General features: G+C 41.4%; 1 protein-coding gene across 11 annotated transcripts; it reads left to right on the top strand.

Annotated features, from left to right (window-relative positions):
- The first annotated feature begins 7,430 nt into the window (after positions 1 to 7,430).
- Positions 7,431 to 20,506, top strand: SAMD13 (sterile alpha motif domain containing 13). 11 transcript variants are annotated; one of them, XR_016469275.1, is made up of 6 exons: positions 7,431 to 8,308; positions 9,737 to 9,813; positions 13,705 to 13,816; positions 16,030 to 17,481; positions 17,631 to 17,849; positions 19,347 to 19,456. XR_016469275.1 is itself a non-coding variant. In XM_090146445.1 (4 exons), the coding sequence occupies exons 1-4, from the start codon at positions 8,099 to 8,101 to the stop codon at positions 16,135 to 16,137; spliced, it is 507 nt and encodes a 168-aa protein (XP_090002571.1). In that variant the 5' UTR covers positions 7,431 to 8,098; the 3' UTR covers positions 16,138 to 18,677. The 11 variants fall into 11 exon arrangements, 5 of the variants coding, with proteins under 5 accessions (XP_090002571.1, XP_090002572.1, XP_090002569.1 ...); XR_016469274.1 differs by having other exon boundaries at positions 16,030 to 17,849; XR_016469276.1 differs by having other exon boundaries at positions 7,439 to 8,308; positions 16,650 to 17,849.
- The last annotated feature ends 472 nt before the right edge of the window (positions 20,507 to 20,978 follow it).

Here is a 20,978-nt window from a genome sequence, read left to right as displayed (position 1 = left end):
TCCTAGCTTTTGAAGTTGATGATGATTGTTTAAATCTGAGGTCTAGTCCCATTTTTGTCTTCTCTTGATATTTGCTTGGTTTTTTCTTTTTTTTTTTTGTTTGTTTGTTTGGGTTTTTAATTGCGTCTGTCTTTTAAATTTTAAAAGCAATTTATGGTTCATGGTCAATGAATTATGTAGAAAAGATCCAGCGGTGGATTTGCACATTCCTTATTAGTGCCCAGGTTGCAATGTTTCAGTTTTTATAGACAACATGACATCAATTCATTATCTAATTGCAAATTCTCTTCTTCATATTGAGAAGTAGCCTATATAAGAGTGATACATCTCAATGATATATCAATACAGATTCACCCAATAGATGGACATGACTTCAGCACAAAAGCTCCTTAGGATGAAAAGTTCTTCTCTTAAGGAGGAGTTTGATGACAGAAAACCATATTAGCAGTTTTCCTGTGCTAGGAGACAGAAGCTAATCTTTTTTCTTTGCTTCCAAAATGCTGGCAAGAACACTGCCAGGATATATTTACCCAAGTGGAGCAAGGTCTCAGCAGTCTGGTGTGTAGTGTGGTGCATTCTGAGTCCATCTGGTCAGTTTGAAAACTCCAGGAAAAAATACTGGTGAGCAGGACAATATTGAAAAATTGAAAGTGTTGGCAGAAAGGCTTGATCCTTCACCTCAGCACCAAAGTGCTGAATTCAGGAAGCAGAGAGATTGTTGCCCCAGCAGTTTTCTGGTAACTGGAGAGAGAGAAAGAGAGAGAGAGACAAAAAGAGAGACAAAGAGAGAGAATATAAAATCAGTATGTAAATTTGTCCTTAGACAATATTTTTTAAAATGCTGACAGATTGAAACAGAGGGTGTGTTCTACCTCTATGCACCTTGTCAGAATCACACTCAGCCAAGTGTGAAAGCTGCTTGTCATAGCCTGGTTTTAATCCTGAGCCCTTGATTTTGGCTTTTTTTTTCATGTAAATGAAAAGCATCACAGATACTTGATGTTTTATTTTTGCTTATTCTGTTGCTTTATTTGGAATAAGATCATAAATAGTGAAAAGGAGTGAAATAGCATTTGTACTATGTAAATGACTTGTAAATAGAGAATATTTAAATGGCTTATAAATCACCTATATCCTACAGGTATATTTCTCTACATACAGTGATTAACTTTTGTGGACAGAAATCTTCCATAACAAACTGATTCAGTAATCAAGCTTTTACCAGCCAGTGAGTTCTCTCTAGATGCTTCTTCAGAAAGACACTGGCAAGGTGGTCCTTTTTTTTCACTTTCTTCATATCACTAAGAAAATAAAAATGTATTCTTTTCTAACTTTCTGCTCTTCAGTTTGGTTAATATTACTTTCTGAAATTCTTCTGTCATCAGAAGATCCTGGTGGCAGAATCAGCCTAAAGACTACATGATATAGTGTCTATATAACTTTAACATTAAGAAATTGTCAACATTAGCATATTGGTTCACATCAGGAGTGTGGTTCTGAGGTAAACTTCACAGTTGGTCCCAGTTGCTATGGTGTGGTCTATCACAAACTGGAATTCTTCTGGATTAACTGGAACACATGCTTTAGAAGCATGTCTAAGATGCTTCAGCTGCTACTAGACCGTTATGGGTTAGGTGAAACTAAGGCTAATACAAATAAAGCCCTTAAAATCTGTATTGTATAGACATTAGGGTGTTTGTGCTGTTCTGCTTTGTAACTCCAGACCTACAGGACTCTACTGATTGCTAATGAACACAGCCCTGGTGGCCATAGCCCTACTTTCCCATTTGTCCCTGGCAAGCATTAAGCGAAAAGGGGAAGGCGGGCAGTAGGATATGCCACCAGAAGCCTTGGGTCCTTCTGACTACCCATGCCAGATCCTGCTTGGTGCCAGGGCTCCCAAAACTGCTGGCATCCTGTGGCTACAGCAGGCATTCAGAACTGCCTGTGAGAGCCATGTCACCAAGGGGGAGCTGGAAAGTAGCCTGTGATGGTGTGCCTTGGGCAGCAGGCCCAAGATGGCTGTCCTAAAGCTCTACCTAGAGCAGATGAGGCAAAGATGGGCCTGGAAGATTTTGGTCTGCTTCAGGGTTAAAAGGAGCTGGTATTTGCCTGAGGGGTTTTTTCATCTCTGTCCTTACCAAGAAAGTTTATGCTGGGAAATCTGACTTTTCTTAAACTTTTTATACTCCAGACTACAATGAAAATCTGTAAATTAAAATGGATCCCAATTCCACTTTAACATGACTTCTGAATTCCAAAATTCTCTATTTGCATTCATTTGCCAGTAGATGGCACGTGGAAATGATGTGGATCAGGATGTGAGATGTGTGAGAAGTGCCGGCTGTGGTGTGTAGGAAGAACAGGCAGCTTGCACAGTGCCCACTGACAAGTAGTAGCAAAGGAGAAATTTGGGTAGGAGCATTCAGATAATTAATAAGAAGGTAATGTATGCAATACCAACCATGAGTATCTGTTGCTTATCTATTATGTTTTGCCATTAAATCTTTTATGAAGTAATTAGTAACTAATGCTTGCAATGTTTTTAACTGGGTTTTATATCAGTAACAAAGAAATTTTTTGCTGCTAACTTGAACAAAAGCATTTTTCTGTACTATGTCTGCACCAGCTACATGAAAATTCCCCTAAAAATCCAGGACTCTTTAATTCTATTTTAATTAGAATCTGGGGTCAGAGTGTTTTCTGTTTTAATAGCACCAGTCCTGTTTATTTATTACCTGCACTTGAAATTTCAGAAGTCCTGTGCTTTAAAACAAAGATTTTTCACAATAACATAATTTCTAAACAGGTTCACTAAACATACAGCATTAATAAAAAGATGTGTATTAGGGAGCTGAATACCAATCAAGTTTAGATGCATCTCTATGTTGCCTCTACTACTAACCATAACTGAACTGTTTAAAAGCTAAAAAAAAAAAATCCCAACACATTGTCCACTGTTCTTCTGCATGAGGTCAGCACTAGAGCAGCTGGAGAGAAAGTGAAGTTACAGCAACCATGTTCTTCAGGGAGTCTCAGGTTAGAACCCATCAACAATTCAGAGATCAGTAAATGTATATTTTTAAAAGGTCAGCCTCACTGTTATAACCTTAATGAATAACTTCTCAATGCCATGTCTGCTCATGTTCACATGTGACTATCTGCATGGTTTGGGTTTTGCTTTATATCAAAGGAGGGTAGAGAGGAAAAGCAGGGTCTCCTCCTGCTCGGTGGTAGGAGTGCCCTGCTGAAACAGGGGTTTTTCATTCCTGCAGTCACTGGTGCTGTTTGCAATCGCTGTCTGCCAAAACCACACACGCATCCCTTTGTCTTTTGTGTTTATGCACAAAGATTAGAATTGCATTGATTGCTTTTAGTTTTCTCATAGTTCAGGGCCTACGGAGCCTTTGAACTTCTGATACCAAGATGAGTTTGTAACAAGCCTCTGGTCTTCTTCATTAAATGTATACCTGGTCCTGAATCTTACCGCCTTCAGCTTCTAAGAAAACCTTTTGATGAGAAGTGATATATGAATGTTACTTTGGTGCTTTTAAGGAGAAATTAATGACACCTTAGAAAGCCTGTGCAGGATCCAGCAGAAACCTTCATTACATGGGCAGCTGTGGAGCAGCTGTTAATGGACCCATGTTGAAAATAGGGGAAGGCTCAGCACAGCTGCGCTGGCACACTTGATAGCTGCTGTCAGTTGGCTACTGGAGAAGCTGGGTGCTGGTCTTACCTGCTGGAAAAACAATAAGAATTTGGAAAAATAAGATAGGATTTTTAGAAATGGAGGAGGTGTTTGGGGTTGTCTCTGCAGAAAATATTTTCCAGCTTGTTATCTGTGTGTCTGTGATGGATGTTTCTTTGAACTGAGTGTGGGTCTCTTCTTTGAGCAGTGTTCAGGGAAATCTGCATGGGCCTGTAGGTATGCAAACTGCCCTGTCACTACCAATTGCCAAGCAGGGCACTGGGACTGCAAGGCACCCAGCATTTGGCTTTTGATGGTTTCCCAGTCATAGATGGGTTTTTTGCTTCTGAAGCAAAAAAAAAAAAAACCCTCTGATAGCAAGCAAGCTATCAGATTCCTAGTCTAGTGCTGATTTCTTCACATATCATTTAAAATACAGTTTAGATTTCTGCTTGTCTTATTACCTACAACTTATTTTTTTTCCCGCTCTTATGTTCAGACGTGTGTTGCTCTTCATTTGCCTCATTTCATACAACCAAACTGTGACCATTCAGATTTCCTGTAGACATAAGCACTATTTCACCGAATTACTTGAGCTACCCTTTTATAAAATATATTTATTAAGCTGGATTTTATAATGCTGGTCTTTCAAAGGAATAATTTTTAAAAGCCGCTTGTTACATTATCACTAGCCAGGCAATTATGTGGCATGGGGTTGTGTTTTATACAGTGATTTCGTGATGTAAAGTACATGCTTAATTAGCAAGTACTTATGTCCAGATAGTAGCTTTGTTAAATATAGAGCAGTTACCAGAATAAGAAGGAGCACAACAAAACAAGTAGGGCAGGAAATTCTAAGTGAAGTGGATATAATTCACGTGCAGGGACATTTGCTTAAGCAGTTCAGCTTTGCAAGCCACAGGAAACACAATCAGAAAGGTGCTACTGGCCTTGCACTGTTGTGAGATTTCTTTTGTCTCCTTGTGTGAGGAAGGTGCAGTTCCAGTCATCTTTATATGAGATTTATATGTTTACAAAAAAAAGACTGAATAATGTTTACAGTATAAAAATTTCCTGACGTAGTAATGCAGGGCATTTGGAGAATGTGTCCCTAAACTGTACTGTACTGATGGAGTTAAAAAGCCATTACTCGATGAATGAGTGTGCTTTTTACTCACACTGTGTCACGCAGCACGGGCTGCGGGAGCACAGTTCCCTTAGGAGAAATCAGCTGTGCAACACGCAGGGTGCAGCCAGTGTACGCATGAGGCACTGGAAAGCACAAACTGCTGGTAGTCCTTGTCCATCTCTGAAAGTGCTGCAGCTTACAACAGTGACAAATGCAGTGTAAAACAGGAAAAGAGGGCTAAGTGATGGAAAATAATGCTCTGAGCCTTCCTCTACCTATTGTATTTTTCTTTTCTGATGTTAAGAAGCTATAAAAATGACATTCTTAGTGACTCCTGCTCAGCTTTGTTCCCACTAAAATTCATGGTCAATCATCAATAAAAGAGAATCAAAAGTTTTAAGGGTCTCTCCATCAGAATAAAGTAAGGGGGTCTCACCTCCAGCATGCATCTGGGGAGTTACATGCGTTAGAAGCAAGGGCTGGGTTGGCACACACTCCTCTGCTGAATTCTTGGCACAGAATTTCTGCCTTTCTTCCCACACCTGCTTGACACCAGTGCTAGTTCTGGCCTTTTGTTTGGACTTTGTGCAGAATTTCAGAGCGATGTAGAAAGCTTGGCCATACAGAGAACTATGGCAGGTCAGAAGTATCAGTAACGAAGACACAGCATCCAGGCTTTTAGATGACCTTCCTGGCCAGCACAGGAACTCAGTGTGCAGACAGGAGCTGGGAACTATCCCTCACATCTCCCCTCCATGCCTGACGAGGGCAGAGCAGGAGGAGGGGCATTCAGCAGTTGGTGCTGAGAATCAAGGTAAATGCTGATGCTTCATTCAGGAAAAACAGAAAGAGAGCATAGTGGAGTGGAAAAGACTTTGTCCTTACTGAGGAAAGAGTTTTTATTGAATGAAGTGTTGGAAAGGCATAACCAGGGCTGGTAATGGAGATTTTTCCTTTTTCTGGATGCACAGCTTTTTCCGGTGACTATGGAAAGGACTCTGAGGTACTTCAAGATCCTAGGACAACAAGAAGCAACAATGCTATGTGGGTGTGATGGGTATGCAATAGAAGTGTAAGTGCAGCATGAACCCAGGGTATTCAGAGCACATAAGGGAGGTGGAAGGTAAGTAGGTTATTAGACTGGAAATAGTGACAAATGAATTCAGTTTCACAGCTGCAAGCAGCCACTATCAACCTGTGCCACTCTCACTCCTGTGACAGGAATTGCTTAAAGTGACCCAACCCTTCCTACACCCAACTTCTTGGTGATGTCTCTGCCTAAAGCCACATTGCAGGCTCTTGGCAGAGGGTGCCAGTGTCCCTGCAACCAGCCTGGATGCCCTTGCAGTGTTGGTGGGACCTCAGCTCTCAGCAGCCCCATGGACAACATCCCAGCAGCACTTGGCAGGGCCATGCATGGGCAGTAATGGCAGGGCTGGCAGAGGGGCTGCTCCGGTACCGGGCCACTGCAGCACTGAGTTCTTGGTCCCCAATTTTTGCTGATAAGTCTAAAGGACACATTTTTTACTGACAGAAATGTGTGTTTTATACAGGTGTGTGACCCGTTCTGCTCTGTGTAAGGCTGATTTAGCACTCCTGGCTTTCCTCCAGCTGAAAGTGCAAAACTCCTTTGTTGTTTTCTTGCCTAACCTTCCCAATGAATGTGTTTAGTCATGTTTTTACACAGGAAGAAGAAGGATCTGAAGAGACCCCTCTCAGCTCTGGGAGAGTTGGAGTTTGGTCTTTGGTGCTGTCCTGTGCCAGCTGTGTGATGTTTGTCTGCATACCCAGCTGTCACTGCTGGGCTTTCAGCAAAAAACTGACACTCTCCTATACCCAGAAGATAAGATCATTGTGTACAATAATCCACACTGACTTCTACGTTTGAGAAGCGGCAGAAATTCAGTCAGGCAGGGCTGATTCCTGGCGTGGCTCAGCCAGCACTGCTCCTGCTCCGGTCTCACGTGGCCTAGACACAGTTTTTGCCAGAAGCAGGACGCAAGTAGTCAAACAAAACCTTTAATTTACTTTCCTGCATTGTCTCCCTCCAGACATAATCTCACTTTAATTAAATCACCTTACCCTAATGAGTGAAAATGTGAGCTGCAGATCATATTCCACACTGAATTCTTCTACAGTCTGTTTTCTTAAACTTCCTCTCTTTGCTGCTCAAGGTCTTTTATGCTGCATGCCCTGTGCTGAATGCTCCAAAGACTAATTGAGAACATGATGGAAGGCACGGGAGAGCATGAGTAAAAAGCTGGTCTATATTTGTAGCTTCAAATGTCAGTTCATTACCAAAGTCAGAAATCAGCTGATGCAGAAAACTCGTTATTGCCTCGTTTAGAGTGCTTATTTCTCAAGAGACAAAATAGAATTGCCTTCTGTGACTTGTCCACTGCAAATATGCCACGTTTTACCATATGCACTGGGATTTGAGGTAAAGAGGATTTTCTTTCGGGTGCAGTATGTTTAATACTTTATTTGACTTGTTTATCTGTGTTTGTTTAAAATCTAAAGCAGTGAGGACTCACACTGCTGTTAGTTTTCAGCACTCTTATCATTATTTGCATAGTTTTTGTATGCTTTGGTTATTTGTTTGGTTAAGGCAAAATGAAATGCTTAGGGGGAACTGTGTCTACAGGCCCATGGGCTCAGTTGTGCCTTTCCTGCGATTGCTGTGCTGGTTTGCCATTTTGGGGCTTGGATCCCTGTCTGCAAACACAGGGTGCACTCAGCTGCTTCTAGGGGCGATACCAAAATGATTTCTGTACTGATACCAAACTGGTGCTGTTAGGAGTGGTGAGGCAGTCGTTGGGGCATCGTGCACAGGGGTCTGGAAAGCCTTAGCGGGGCAAGGTAGGATGTGGTGGTAAGCACTGCTCACACTGATAGCACGTCATCTGCAGGAATACTTCTATGCTGCTAGAAAACCTCTTGAATCTGGGGAAACTTTGCAAAAGAAATAACCAGTGTGTAATAGAGTGAAACAAAAATGTAATTGCAAGAGAAAATTGACAAAATCTGTTAATCTCAGTGGATGGAACGTTAGTTCCAGTGGGCCAGACCGGCCTTTGTACATCGCTGCACTGCACACCCTGCAGGCACTCGCACGTGTCCCAGCACCGCAGCGTGCGATGCGCAGGGCAGGTGGGAGCACGGCCTCACATCCCGAGGCGCCCGGGCTGCAACTGCCATGCTCTGGTTTCTAGTTTGAGAGGCAGCCCAGCGCTCGCTGCCCACTCACGTACTGACAAACTCATTTCAGAAGTAGTTCGATGCAACTTCTCCAATTTTGCAAAGCCCGGTTGTTCTATTTCCCTCCTATTTCCCGAGGCTCTTTTCCAAAGCTATCTGCGGAGTTGTTCGCCGCCCCGACCACTCGCTCCATTGATACTGCCTGGCTCACCCTTGCGGGTAGGACAGTGGAAGCGAAAGGGCCCGGCCCCGCGGCGGCAGGCAGGGAGGCAGACAGTCTCCTCCAGCAGGTAGGCGCGGCGCCTTTAAATGGTCCGCCATGACGCGGGCGGCGGTTGGTGGGGGCCGTGTGTGGCGGCGTCGTCACGCGGGCCGGGAGCCAGGCGGGGCCGCTGCCCGCTGCCACACGGAGCCGCCTCCGAGCGCCCCGCTGCCGGCGGGGGGCTGGCGGCCGGGGCTCCGCCGCGCCGGAGCAGCGCGTAGCCATGCTTCGGTGTAGTTGCCCGTAGGTAGGTCCGTCCGTCCGTCCGTCCGTCCTGCTCCGCTCCCTCCCTTCCCCTCCCGCACGAAAAATAATGACAATGTGGTGCCACGCTGCCTGCCGGAGATGCTCGTAAGATGGTGCGCGCGTGTCACGCAGCGCCCGCCGGGAGCCCCCAGGTGCGGGCGGGGTCGCGGCGGCTCCGTCCCGGCCCGCAGCCGGCGGCTGTCAGCGCGCCCACACCTGGGCTGCGCCGAGTGCTCCGGGCTCGGCGTGCAAGGAGCATCCTCACCGTCAGTTTGGCGCTGCTCTCTGGCGCTGGTAATTGGCTCGTGAAGGGTCCTTCCTTTGCTTTTATTTTTGTACGCAGCGGCATTGATCGCTATCGTTTGTTTTTGCAAAGTTTTAGCTGAGGAGCGCGATTTCCCCGTGCTGTACTTCCCCGAGCTCCGAGACGTACCGCCGGCGTCCATTAACCTACAGCGGGAACATCCCGAGCCCGTGGGTAGTTACGGGGCTCCCCGACATAGAAATGCCTTTGAGAGCAGAAGGAGGAGGCTGGGCTGCTTTCTGTGCCTTCCTTGGGGCGGTGGGAGCAGCCGGCGGGCCGGCTTTCCTTTCCTCCCGTGTCCTTTGTGCGGTCCTTCCCCCCTCCGAGCTCAGTGTGCGTAGAGGCAGCAGTGCAAAGCGCAGGAAGGACGGGCTGGTGGAGAAGGTGCACAATTAGGCCTCAGGAGTTTTGGACTCGTTCAGTGACTCGCCTTGCCAGCTGGTTTGTGACTGGGGTAGAAATCGCATTTCTCATCGGGGTTTCAGATCCCCATTTATAAAACAAGGGCGTAGATTTCCAAGCCTCGCTAGCAGTAGGGTCATGCTTCTGCTCGGGGTGACTGAAGGCACTGAGAGCACGCTCAGTGTCCGGTCATAGACATGTTGCAGGCTGGTCTTTCTCTACGTAGTTTAGATCAAGATTGTATTAGTTTAAAAAAGGATCATATGTAATGCTTCAAGACTGAAAATCAAGGTAGATGGGATTTCCTGTGTTCAAAGCACAGACAAACTTTTCCTAATTCATTAGTTACTACCAGCTTTGCCAAGGTTATGAGGGAAGTGGTCTTCTACAGCACTTTACTCTCAGATGGAAAAAGTTGCATCTCTAAGAATACTTATTTCTGTTGTGTCATGTTGTTCTTTTCATACTACTAGTAACTAAACGCAGCTTTTTTCCTGTTGGTAGCTGCTGAGGAAACCTCTCTTCTCTATGCGAACTGTTGACATGGAAAACAAGGAAAATGGTTCTCTGGATGTCAAAAAGTAAGTGATTCCTTAGAGTTTGGTTTATGCAAACAGCATGTGAATTTTGATTGTATTTTTCTATTGACTTAATATGGTTGGCAAGGGTGGGGACCTCTATCTTTTCTTATTTCTACCAATCTATATTCTCAGTTAGTTTTATTGCATTTCTACTTTGAAATAAAAGAATCTAGGGCACTGAAGTGATTTAAAGTGGTATGCAGGAGGATAGTACAGCAATGGAGAAGTGCGGAAGCTAATGAGTTGGTAGTATTCCTTTTTCCATTGTTTTCTTATCTCAGCTAGAGACCGAAGCAAGTGGTAGCACAGCAACCAATTCTCTGCCCATGTTCATCTGTTTGCTGTTGTGGGGAAAGCTCCTCTCACCATCCACACTGACTGATGAGGTGAAATTCCTGAGGAAGGACTTGGAAAAGTCAAAGCAGCAAATGGTGCCTGTGGTGACTGTGCTTTCTAGAACGAATGCCTGATGGGGAGAAGTGTCCCATATATATGTCTCCTCCCATTCTTTTTATCTCCCTGCTGACTGCCCAGCCATCCTAAGCTGAGAAGCATCATGTGTCCCTGGTGTCCCTTCTGAAGCAGATATTTTAAGCTGTTTGCTGGAGAAGCTCTAAACAGATTCCTTCTTCATACCTATGGTGGAAATAAGGGAAAGAAAGACATGATGTACACAGCTCTGCAGTTTTCTTCAGTGTGGTGGGCTGCAGGCTAAGGGATAGGAACTGTTTTAGAGGTATTTCTTTATCTTTGAAGGTCATCAGTTCTTCAGTTAAGATCACTAGTCCTAATCTAACTTACTGTCTGAAAACTGAAGTTCTGTGTGGGATAAACAGCCATGTTCTGTTAGGCTTATAGATACTCTGTTGGTAAGTAACACAGAGAAGGGAACTACAGAGAGCTTATCACCTGTCCTCTCAGACTGCAGCACTGCTATGAAGCTGCACCTCATTCTTGTCTTTCAGGTCTCTTTGCCAGAAGTTGTCCATGAAAATGTGATGATGCTTAGGTTTCCCAGCACCAAATAATGTAAATAACAACAACAATAATAATAATAATGGTCTCTTCAGGATACTGTTGAAATACATGATTATGATACAGCATCAAAAGATCTGCTGGTAGCCAATAAAATTTGTATCTTCCCCATTAATTTAAGACTCTGGCTATACTACACCAAAGTAAAAAGTGTTTCCCTGTTAAGTGACTATGCATAGATTATGCATCTCAGAATCCACCTTCAGTTACCCATTTTTCTTCTGCACCTGAGACTCCATGGCAGAGGCAAGAAGGGAAGCAGTGAAAACAAGGACAGTTTACATTTACTCACTTTCTCCCAACGCTTAGGTGATAAAGACTCAACTACTAATCGCAGTGGTGGCTTTTTAAATCTGGTAGTGATTATAATTAAACAGAGCATAAGCTGTGGTTTCTAAAGAAAAATATATAGTACTAAGGAAGTATTTGGCGCTTCCTTGAAGTGGTTATAAATAGCTTGGATAAAATCTGTTTGTTCACAGTTATATTTTTCCAGGCCTTACTGTTTCGGCCACATGATGGCAATAAAGGTACAGGGACAGTGGCAAACAGAAGACAAGTCAAATCTTTATTCATTGTTAGCACACCTAGCATCTGATTATAAAGCCTAACATACTCGCTCTCTTAAGTTTTTAGGGCATCCAGAATGGCTAAACAGTGGCTCTTATATATTCCCTTTTCTGTTTAAAGAATAGAGCCGTGTGCAACAGCAGGGCAAGGAGAAGGCTGTCTAGAAGCCAAATGAGCATCTGTGTGGGTAGATGATTTAAAATCCAGCCAGCCCCTGATGGTATGCCACATGCCTGTGAGTTTATTGCAGCTGTAGCTGTGGAAATGGACTCTACTTGAGATCCGACATGATGCTATTCCAATTAGGAACTTGCCATTATTCCTGGGGTTAGGAATGACTAAGGTGGAGCCCTTGAAGATGTTTCAGTTGGGCCTAGGATGAGACTAGACCAAGCGCTATGTTCCCTAGCAGTAAAAGAAGAGCTGTATGAAGAACCAATACACTTGGGATGAAATACATTGTGGGGGGATCATAGTCAACTTGAAATGAAAATGCTTTGGAAAGTAAGCAAAATTCGGTTAAGTATTTTGACAGATTGAGTCTTTCATTTACTGTTTAGGAATAATTATATAGTTCTTTTAGCTTTTTTTTTTAATACTGAGTTTTTGGGGGTTTAGTTTATTTTTAATTTTTAGTTAAAGATGTGTCATTGCAAGTATCTGTGTTGGGGGGAAATCCATATACGTATATAAGTCTTCAAATCTTGGTTCTACAAATATGCATAGATTTTTGTATGGTGCTTTTCACAGCATTTTACTTCTTAAGCCTCAGAATGTGCACACACCAAAAAAAAAAAACTTCAGGTGCAACTCTGATAAAGTTGGATAGTCTCATTTAAAATTTTGCTGAGTGTTGCCTTTCTCTGCAATCCCAATCAGCAGAACAGTTCATAAAGTTGTTACTTTATGAGCAAGAGCAAGAAACTCTGGCCTTTGCTCCTTCTGCTGAAATATGTATATACTGTGTGATAATTTAAAGAGACTGCTTTTAAAAGGTCAACTACAACATACAGTGTGATATTGAGGCTGCATTGTGAGTCTCTAGAGCCAGAATTTTGTTGTCATATTGACAAGTGTGTTTCAAGAATTAAGGGAGAAATAAAAATCATGCTCACCATGTTCATGTGGTCATAGAAATAGAAATGTTGTAGAAACGGTGATCTAAAGTACCTGGTGTGATTCTACTTTCATCTCTTCATGGCTGGTTTTAAAAAAAATGATTGGCCCTTCATTCACCCAGTGAGTCTGCTGAAAGACATACAAGTCTAGAAGGAGCAGAGGTGGTGAACACTGGAAAAGGAAAATTTGAAGGACTGAGCAAAAACTTTGTCAGAGGAGTATAATCTAAGTTTGCTTTCCATCTGGTACTCTATCTGTATGGTTTTGTAATTTCTTTATTAACATTATGATTAAGCATGCAGGACAATGAAAAACATCTGGCCTGTAAGCATGGGACATCTAGTTGGAGAAGCATGTTATCCAAGTTTATTTTCTATTGAATGACATCTTGTTCTTCATCCTACTACATTGCTGTAGGGCAGGCAGTCAAGCTCATGAGTTTCACAAAGAGTTTGCGGATACACAAATGTTATCTGAGATAATATGATGGCAGGCTGAGGATAAGAAATGCAGTGTTAGAGTAGCAACGTGAGTGATTGGTTGGTCTTACTACTGTGGAAAGTAATTGCTTAAAGTCAATCATAGAATCTGTTCTGATTGTGTTGAACAGATATTTTCTTGCATTCTTAGTTCAGAAAGTCCCTGGATTTCTCCAAAGTCAAGTCAAAAAGAAATTTTGAAGGATTCCCTATATTGAGCAATTAATGCAATCACTGGTGCCTCTATTTTCTTGTTTTATGAGCTAAAGATAGTTTCCAGTACTGTTACCCCTGTTACAATATAGCACAATCTGATCTTGGAGAAGAGTAATCTGCATACTGCAATTCTATATGAATTTTTGATAGCTGAAAGCAAACTACAGAGGTAGCCTCTGTTCTGCAAAGGCAGCACACTCACAGGCAAAGCTCCTGATTGACTGCCTTTGGCTGATGTGAATATTCATATACTTCTTTTCTGAAGGGAGGAGTATGTCACTTATCCCTGGTATCAGGTCTTTGAAACGAAACAGAAAAGCAGTAATTCTTCTCTATTGGAATGGTGTCAGGTGTGTTGAGGGGTACTATTCCTGGAGGAACAGAGAAGGGAACATACATGGGTTGTCTACAAAGAAGCAGCAGGCACTCTACAGACAAGTAGTGATTATTTGTTTGGGTTTGTATATTGCAGTTCAGTAGAAAACGGGAGACCTCCAGATCCTGCTGACTGGGCTGTTATAGATGTTGTGAATTATTTCAGGACAGCTGGATTTGAAGAACAAGCCAGTGCTTTCCAAGAACAGGTAAGTCTGCTAGGAAACACTCTGATTGCCACCACCTTCTCCCATTGCACGTTTTTGCCATGGACCCAGTGATACCTTGTTAAATGGAAAAATCCCACATTAGGTGATTGGGTATGTTATTGGATGAAAACCTGTGGGAGTTGAAGATTGTCATGTTACAGGATCCACATAACGGGATGAAGTATGTTTGAAATGTCATCTGAAAGGTGAGGAATCTAAACAAGTTTTCTCACTTGGACTGGTTTAAAATGCGGATGGTAATTTCCTTCTTCCTAAGTATACTGTGCAAATACTCTCATGAGTACTTGTAAAATCCAAGGTTCCTAACACAATAATTGCTTTTGAATTTTGAAAATGAAAAGGGCTACTGAGTTCCATTGAACTAGACAATACATGTGAACAGGGAAAGAGTAAGTTGGCAATTAAGGGGAATAATCTTTTCACAGGAGTGGCATGTTTGTAGGACTTCCAATCTGATGAAGAGATTGGGGCTTGCAGATGGGTGGTTGTAAGCATCAGGAAGACCTGGAGAGTTTAGATCCTTGAACTGAGCAAAAGCTGTGAGCTGGAGAATTTTCCATCAGCCTTTATATGACAAGGAAGGGCTACTGGAGGAAAATCAGTTAAAGGGACAGCCATGGACTGCTTTCCACAGAAAAAACAATTGTGGGAGCATGAATCAAGTTCAGAAATCATTGTTACAACTTTAGCCTTTGTGATATTGACTCCAGAGTTAGCTTCAGTATATGGCGTTAGTCTCAGTATAACAAGTACCTACATTATGAACACACTTTCTGATGCAATGAATAGCTGCTTTTGGCAGTTTTGCAAAAAGAATAGCTGTCATATAGCTACTTGGTAACTCACCTATCAACACACTGTTAAAGTGCATTAGTGAGGAAGGATAGGGGTGTTTGCTTACTTGACTTGTGGTTCGCTTGTTCCATAGAGACGGATCTTAAATCTGCAGATTGTCAGTTCAGCACATTCTGTAATAAATAGTAGGTTTGTGTGCAAATACCAGGAAATTAATTGTCATGATAATTTGGATGGGGCTTTGGGTAACTTGGTCTAGTGAAAGGTTACCCTGCCCACAGCTGAGGGGCTGGAACTCTAGGTGATCTTGTAAGATCTCTTCCAACCCAAACCCTTCTGTGATTTATTCCATGAACATTTTTGTTTAGTTACTAAAATGGATGGCTTGACTTTCCAAGGCCTGAGCCAGAGTAAGATATGGCCAACTTTGCTAGAGAACAGTACATCTAAACTGAAATAGAGTTGATCAGAATAATCTTGCTGACCTTCTGCACCTGGGCTATGAAGTCCCATCCAATTGGAACTGATGAGTATAAAGAAGTATCTAAATTTAGCTCTTTGTTCTGGGAGGTGAAAAGCCTGGTACTGGCTAATTTTCTGGCAGAAGGCAGAGAGATTTTTGCTGCAGCTGCTAATAATTTTTGAGAATTTGAAGATGTGTAAACAAATAAAAAAAGCCTAAGTTTATCAACTCCTTAATACCAGCATTCATGTTTCCTCAACAACCCTGGAAACATGACACACAAAAAAACACAAGCCAAGTAATTGCAGCCTCTGGGTTTTTTCCTTATTCTGATAGATACTTCTGACTTTCATTACGTGCTTTAACCTCTCTACACACCAGCTGGCTTGTCAATAATACTGCAGTAATTACTACTGATCTTGCAACAGCAAGGTGAGGCTAGCTCAGGAGTTCTGGCAAAGCAATTTGCAACAGCCTGATGGAAAATACCATGTAGAAGTGACAAGTACAGGTTTTGTTAGTATTCTGCAGTGAGGGCAAGTGGCTTCAGGAGGAAAGATGAAGTAAGCTTATTTTTAGCCACATATTGCCAAGGCTCCGCTAGGTTAGATGGGCAGTAAGTGCCATAGGCAGAAATTACGGTTTTGGTTCTGCTACTAACTTCACTTTATGCTAAAGCTTTGGAGAGAAGCTGACAGGTGCCACCAAGATATAGCCAGAGATGTGACATGGACATTTGAGGTGGAAATGATTGCCACTCCCTTCCGCTTCTATTCAATTAGCAGCATAGAGAGCAGGCAAGAACTGACCCTTCCCTGTCTGCTTTAGGAACAATTCTATCTCTATCCTCTTAACAGCAGTGTTGTTTTGTTTCCTTTGCATTGTTTAGAAGACGCTAATTTTAACTCTGTATACTTATGGTATTTGTTATCAGGATCTCACAGGCTCCCCAGGTATGGCAGCTGAAACTGTGGCCATCTCTGGTTTTAAATGCCATTTGTTCTGCAGCTTGTCTGGGTCTCAGAATCTGAAATTTGTTTGATCTGCCACTGCAATGGATATATACTGGAAGGGTACAAGGCTGTAAGTGGTAAAGGGAAGTATCCTAATTCACCTACAACACTGAGAAATTGTTTTCCACTGAACTGTTTCAGAAGGGTTAGCACAACGATTTTCTTGCAAGACATCCATAGTTCGAAATGTAATCTCAAGAAATATTAGTATGTTCAGCTTCTACGTAACAGTAACTAAGTCCACACTTCTAATGAATCTAAATCTGGACTCACATGACGCAAGTGACTCAAAGGATTTTGTAAGATGTGATTTTTTTCTTATACTTTCAAAGGAAAATGAAAAAAACATTTTAAGGACTACAGAATGTTTTTAGTAACTGTATTGTAAGTGCTGATAGGGCATGATGAGTACATGATGGTTATACCTTATTCTTTCTTGGAGTTCCATTGATGTCAGCAAGCTGTAAGAGCTCTCTGAAAAGATTCAACTGGAAGATGTTGCCCAATATCCAAAACAATAACATCAAGCAAATTTTTCCAGGCAAGCCAAGAAGTTGGGCACAGAGGATCACTGAAGAGAGTGGCAGACCAGATATGTGTGACAGTGTGAACATCTTCAGAGAACTGTTATCTGCAAGTACATGGCTGAGATTTCTCTAGGAGCCTTGGGAGCACAGGGGGCTTTGGCTTGCTTGGAAATGGAATCCTTATGACGTGTCCTGAGATGTGGTAGTGCAATGCTCGACCTTCACTACTGCCACGCAACTTCTTACCATTAGTATTGTGTTATGCAGCTCAGCCTAAGGAACTCAGTGGTAGTTTGCTGGCCCTTGCTACAGTGCCTTACCAAAAGGGAAACAGGTTTGATATTAACTGGTATCTGCTGCCGTCTTCTAGCAGATTCACAGCATGGAGGAGGAGCACGTGGGCATGCTGGCTGGTATACTTTCTTGTCAGCTGTGATGCAGAACGTTGCAGTTCTCAGTCACTTGGAAAAAGAGCAGACTTGATTCTTGACTGGTCACATGGGGATTTGCTGAAGACAATAAATTGACTATTGCAGCTAAGGAACTACTGTTAGCTCTAGATGTGCAGAGGGATGCCTCTCTAGATGGCACTAGAAGGGCATGCCAAAAGCTGGCATTGACGTTGCATCCTGAAAAATATCCTGAAAATAGTGGAGTAGCAGAGAAGAATTTCACAGAAGTCTCCAAAGCACACAAAGTCTTACCTGATGCCAAAAAGTGGAATGACAATGGCAAATCTATGGAAGCAGGGGAAAGAAAACAAAAAGAGGTGAAAGTAAACCATAAGATAGACATAGAGATGTAACACACTGGAATTTTAATATATATTTACTCATTCCTACCCAGGTAAGCTTAGAGGATCAGTTTTCTATTCAATTAAATCCTTAGATGATCTACTTCCCAGCATTTCTTAAATCCATGGGGAACCCTGTGGAAGAAGAAGGAAAAAGGAAATAAATTCTCTCTACCTATTCATGGAGTTTCTCCTGTTCCAGGTACTGGATTTTCTTCATCTGGATCCCTCCAAGCTGGAGGTTGTTCTTACTCCATAACGTCATTGAACGGCAGTGGAAAAGGCAACTTCAGATCAGTCATATCAATGAGCAAAATACTCAGTGGTGTCAGAATTTCCACAAAAAGAATTGTGACAAATGGAAACAAGAAAATATCAACTGTTTTTAACTATTAACATTCTCAACAGAAATTGGAAGGAGGTACCTGTTATAATTGGGTAAAAAGTTACTGGAAATGTGATTTTTTCAGAAATACTGTTACACTGTGCTCTTCTGGAGGGATTAGCAGTTATATCTCTTGGTGAGGTTTTAAAGAGATTCCACTTTCAGTGGATATTTGGTTATAGTATGCTTTTTCCATCAATCTTGTATTTTTAATCAAATCATGAGAGAGATCAGTCCAGTCAAGCTACTATTGAATCTAATGTGCCTTCTTTGTCATTTTTTCATGTTAAATTGTAACAAAAAATATGATCAGTAACATCTCCAAAACAATATTTAATATTTGTAAGAAAGATACTGCAGTGGAACTGTTTTATGTGTGGTATTTATCTATGGTATTTATAAAAACACAAAATTGTGGTACTATAGAGCAATGGGCGACAATAATATATGCAGGCATATGAACTTGTCAGCTATTGATGCCAAATTCAAATTTGTTTTTTTTAATTAAAAGTAAAAAAGAATGCAGCAAAGTGAAGTCCAGTGCAAGAGAACATCCTAACATTAAGGACTTTGGGCTGTGATGACCTTGTGAGGCCCCAGTCAATGCATTGCTTTGTAGATGTAGCTTGTTTCATGGGTAGCACAGTGATTGAACTGTGACAGCATAAATAAAAGAATGGTCACGTGTCTGAAACAGAGGTGGGAGTTGTGAGATAGGGATTCTTTTTGCTTTTTGATGTATGGAGAGTCATTTACAGTTAATTTGCAAACATATGACAAGATTATCAGATGGGGGAGAAAAAAAAGCCTGTAGGATTTCTAATCAAAATAGGTTAGAAAGCAAAGATTTGAGAGAGGAGACCCCCCCCCCCAAAAAAAAAAAAGAAAAAAGAAAAGCATAAAGGAAAAAAAAAGAGAAAAGAATGAAAACCCTATGATTTAAAAGTGTAGCCATTGTGGAGATTCAGCCTGGGAAGGTGCTGCCTTTTCCACTGTAGCTGAAGGAATTTTCTTTGGAGTGCTGAGCTCTGCAGTTGGATCCTCGTAAAAGTTCTGATCATAGGAGTCTCCTTTTCTCTGCAGGGTATGTGGGAAGTTGGCCATTTAAAGCAGTCACCTGAAGTTGTTAGCAGGTACTGACTAGTCCAAACTTGCACACTGCTGTCAGTGATAATTTTGAAACACATTTCACTGCCTTCTCCCTAAGTGTGTCCTTTGCTTAATGGCTTAACGTTAGTTAGGCAAGCTGAACATGTACCTATTAATTTCAAACAGATGTACAAGGAGGGAATTTTGAAATGAGGCTGATTTTTGTGCTTGACTAAATAGTATTTATGCATTAGTCAGCACAGTTGAGCACTTGAAAAACCAAACAGCAGATGTTAGCAGCTACGAACAATTATTTCAGAAAAATAAAAGGCTACTATTTCTTTTCTCACTGATCCTCTGTAGTAGTCTTCCATTTGTTGCATGATTGTTCTCAGCTATTAGATTTGTACGTTTTCTTTATCAATTCTTTAATTCTTCTTATAGGAAATTGATGGCAAATCATTACTGTTGATGACAAGAAATGATGTACTGACTGGACTTTCATTAAAACTGGGGCCTGCGCTGAAAATCTATGAATATCACGTAAAACCTCTACAGACACAACATCTAAAGAACAACTCTTTATAGCGAATTGTCTAATTGGGGTCATGTTGTGCCTCAAACAGTAAATAAGCAATTTGGTTTCATGTGATGGAACTTTGTAAAGAGAGAATATATTAAGAATTTAAACCAAATTTAGATATTTATCCTATTGGATAGAGTTGGCAATATAATGTATACTGAGTCTGAATTGAGAGAGGTGGTGTGTATTTTTCACATAGTGCATAATGATTTTCTCTTTTAGGGTTTGTCAGTGAGCATGTTGAAATAGCTACATCACTGTATCCAGAACAAAAGGGAGGTATGTCATTCTCATTTTTGAGCCAGACGTGTTCTTAATATCATTATTTAAATACCAAAAAATCAAACAAACAGAAGAAAAATAAAATAAAGTTTACGTGCATCTTTGGGAGAGATAAACCGTTGGAAGTATCTTCTGGTGTACAATAAAAACCTACTAAAACTATTACTACTTGTAATTCTGGGATGGGACTGACATTTGCCAACTCACCCTTTTTTGCAGAGGGTCCTATTTTGACCTTATTAAGGTTTATTTGTGGTATGCCGCGATGTTTAAAGCTGTACATAAAATAACATAACCCCTTCGATAGCAGAAGGTGTTGCTGACAGGTGAAACTGGGTTGTGTATTTTTTGCTGTCCTTTAAATTTTCAGCTTGTTTTCACCTGTTTTTAACGGTAGCTCTATGTAAAGTATAGTTGGTTTTTAAAGTTTGTGTTGCTTTGCAAGCAAAAGAAATAGATCATTCTTTTTTAATTTATGATAACTTGTTTTCTAACATTATGCAGAAATTTGTTAAACAAACCTGCACATTTTTAATATTGTCTGTCATTGGTGTTGTAATGGTTTATTTTTTTTTTAATGCTTTACTTAATAGTTTGAATACTTGTTTTAAAAACTGAAAGAAACTGTCTTGTCACCATACATCTCTGTTAAAAGAGAGTCTTGTTCAATCTGTTTGTACCAGTTCCTTCCTTGATAGGTTGCTTGCTATAACCCAATAAAGCATTGCTTATGTTTGAACTCGGTTTACTTTATAGATCTTTTTACTTTGTTTCTTTATTATGTTATATTGAATTTCCTGATTATTTTTTTTTTCCACTTCTCCATTAAAACAGTACCAAAACCTTCTGCATATTCTTTGCTCCTGTGATTACTTTTAACGCCACCTACCAAGATATTTAAAGACTTTATTTTTGCTTTTTCTTATCTAGTGTTACATACTGCTGAAGGAGAGAATTTGAAGCATTGGTTATGTTCACCAGTAACATCTGTACTTCTCTTACCCTTCTTTAGAGCTGTCAGTGGTGCAGAGGTGCTGTGCTGGCACCGCTACAGCAGAGTGAATTATCCCTCAGTGCCTGGGCGATAACGTACAGATACTGCTTAGCACTGTCCAGGCTTGTCATCTTCTCTGGCCCAGAGAGCTTTGTGATGACCTCTAAAATGGGATGTGGAGTTGCATAAGTGAGACTGAGCAGATGAGCTAGGAAGC

This window comes from Phasianus colchicus, chromosome 9, assembly GCF_987193195.1.
Source record: "Phasianus colchicus chromosome 9, bPhaCol1.hap1.1, whole genome shotgun sequence".
Classification (NCBI taxonomy): domain Eukaryota; kingdom Metazoa; phylum Chordata; class Aves; order Galliformes; family Phasianidae; genus Phasianus; species Phasianus colchicus.
The sequence above is the reverse complement of the archived record's forward strand: the minus strand, read 5'-3'. Positions and strand labels throughout refer to the sequence as shown.